Source organism: Dendroctonus ponderosae, unplaced genomic scaffold, assembly GCF_020466585.1.
Source record: "Dendroctonus ponderosae isolate FM_Combo_2020 unplaced genomic scaffold, Dpon_F_20191213v2 Dpon_F_20191213_1238, whole genome shotgun sequence".
Lineage (NCBI taxonomy): Eukaryota > Metazoa > Arthropoda > Insecta > Coleoptera > Curculionidae > Dendroctonus > Dendroctonus ponderosae.
Genome location: NW_026017357.1, coordinates 408 through 2,800, shown reverse-complemented (window position 1 = coordinate 2,800; position 2,393 = coordinate 408). Strand labels below are relative to the sequence as shown.

Sequence of the window (2,393 nt, the reverse complement as noted above, 5' to 3'; positions counted from 1 at the left end):
TGATTAACGAGAGTAATTATAATAAGAGAAGAGTCCATGAAATGATACAGATTAAAAAACATAACAATGCTATGAATTTCAGATCGGATATCGACAATCTTAGCTCAGTATATCATATATTAATTAAATGAAATAAACATAAAATATTAACTAACACCCGATATACTGAAGAATTTTGCAAACCAAAAATAATATTCTCAGAATGCAAAGAAATATAGCTGAAAGTAAAAGAAATCAATATAAACATGTATTTTATTCGCTTTGTGTTCAATAATGGACAAAATTAATACTTCAAATGCATGCCAAGGCTTAAAGCAGCAACAACGCTACACATGTAAGTAAAAATTTTTAAGTACTGAACGAATAATTCTAGTCTCTTCCCAGATTTGATTGTCCTGACTAATCACCTGTTAGGCCTCATTAATTTTAGAATGTTTTAAAGTATTGAAATTGTGATGTATTTTAATGTGTGATATGATGAGGCTGTTGACGAACTATGGTTGTTTTTTAAATTAATGAAATTTTTTTAACTATCTGTTATTTTAGAAAAACTGATGATGGTGGAAAAATACACCGAAACGTATTTTAATTGATAAATAGAGACAATAAATGACAAAAAAAAAATAAATGATGAAACCCAGGAATTAATTTTGATTTGGAATTAAAACACTGTCAGGAAAGTATGTACACTAATTTTTATGTCGAAAATCGTTCGTCAAAGAACCTTTTTGCATGCATAAACTAAAAACTAAAACCATTATACCTCTTTTAGTACAAAAAAATTACGCGAAAAATAAAATGATAGATTTCGAATAATGGAATAAGTACATGATGCCTATTTAGTAGGCCTGGGTTGGTGCGCCAACTCAACGCACCTGCGCTCAAGTTTCACTCAATTTTTTTTTTCACTCAAATTTCACAAAAATTTCACTCACTCTTTTTTCACAAAATCGCTAAATTCCGAGCGTTTACACAAGTAGCGAACATTTCATTTCAGGATCATCCAATGTCCCGTTTCCGCATACGTGTGAGATATCATCAACCTTGAGCCACCTTGTATGTATTTCGCCAAATATGTGCATTTACTAATACTATTTTAGAAGTTGTATAATCATCTTCCTACATAAATGTCCTTGAATCAAATGTATGTGACCCAATTTAAATCAGCCCAATTAATAGAACAATGCGAAAGGCAGCATCCAAGTTCAAATCCTAACATATAAATACTGTGATAAAACCGTCTTATCAAGAAATGTATGTTCTTTGAGTGATTAGATGCCTTAGAACGACCACGAGCAATGTTATTGTTAGTTCGAGCTTTCTTAGTAGAGTGTCTACCGCAGGTGAATGTAAAGGACAAATACAAGTAAAGGCAAGGACGAGATAGACGAGATCTCTTCATAATTCGGTTACAAGAAAAATTAATATTTGCGAATTTGCATGGCATTCATCATATGAAGGTTTCCGAGCATGGATATTTGCATTTAAAGTAAATCCGGCAGAATTATTAAAAATGGACCTACCGCAATCAAAGCTTTTTGCGTTGACGGCGCTGGGAATGAGCAGCATATTAGTGGGTAAGTTAAACATAGATATACTATTGCCTAGTAGATTTTTCAGATTACTGCGTAAAATAACCAGCTGTATGCTTGCTCTATTGTAATTTAAACAGTTGTAACAAATAAACTTTGTGAAATTGTAGGTCTGTTACCAGGATGTTTTACCAAACAATCCAGAACACAGTGGCCTCTATTTCTAAGCTGCCTGCTCTGTTTCGGGGGAGGCGTGTTGCTCTGTACATCGCTAGCGCATATTTTGCCTGAAGCCCGAGAAGCAGCTGCAGCGAACTACAAAAAGTACACGGAACTGATTTTCTGTCTAGGATTTTTCATTTTATATCTAATGGACGAAATCGTACATTATTTTTACGGTGAAATTGCCGGTCATAATCATAATCATGAGGATGGACATCTCCCTCATATTGACGAAGGAAGTCGTTTACCGGAAAGGTAAGGATATGAAACAAATTTTTGTTTTCAATTCAAGGCTTTCTTTTAAATTAATCCAATTGTTTATCAAGACATGCGAATTAAACGTTGTATTTTTGCAAAGGATTTTTGAAGTGATAACTTTTTATGGAAGGGTGAACCGATTTTTCTCGGTCACGGCGGCTCCCACTTCGGCCTCTTCGCGCCTGAGGCTTGGGACGCACAAATGCACTTTGAATTCGACGTTTTTCTCTTAGTGCGGGTGCATCTGTAGATCTGATAAACTTTTCAAATACAAATTGCGTTATTAAACTAGCGGTGCTTTTGATATATCAATTATTGAGTATGATTGTGTTGTGTTTGGTGCAGTTTATTTTGTAACGCTGATAACAATAAATCAACAAT

General features: G+C 34.0%; 1 protein-coding gene across 1 annotated transcript; it reads left to right on the top strand.

The window, feature by feature from the left end:
* The first annotated feature begins 1,135 nt into the window (after positions 1 to 1,135).
* On the top strand, positions 1,136 to 2,132 carry LOC125503149. The gene is made up of 2 exons (XM_048663131.1): positions 1,136 to 1,577; positions 1,703 to 2,132. Exons 1-2 carry the CDS (start codon positions 1,514 to 1,516, stop codon positions 2,011 to 2,013), a joined length of 375 nt encoding a protein of 124 aa, XP_048519088.1. The 5' UTR covers positions 1,136 to 1,513; the 3' UTR covers positions 2,014 to 2,132.
* The last annotated feature ends 261 nt before the right edge of the window (positions 2,133 to 2,393 follow it).

Coding starts and splice junctions, on each gene's coding strand:
- LOC125503149 (XM_048663131.1), top strand. CDS start 1,514: ATGGACCTACCGCAATCAAAGCTTTTTGCGTTGACGGCGCTGGGAATG. Junction 1,578..1,702: donor AATGAGCAGCATATTAGTGG/GTAAGTTAAACA, acceptor GTGAAATTGTAG/GTCTGTTACCAGGATGTTTT.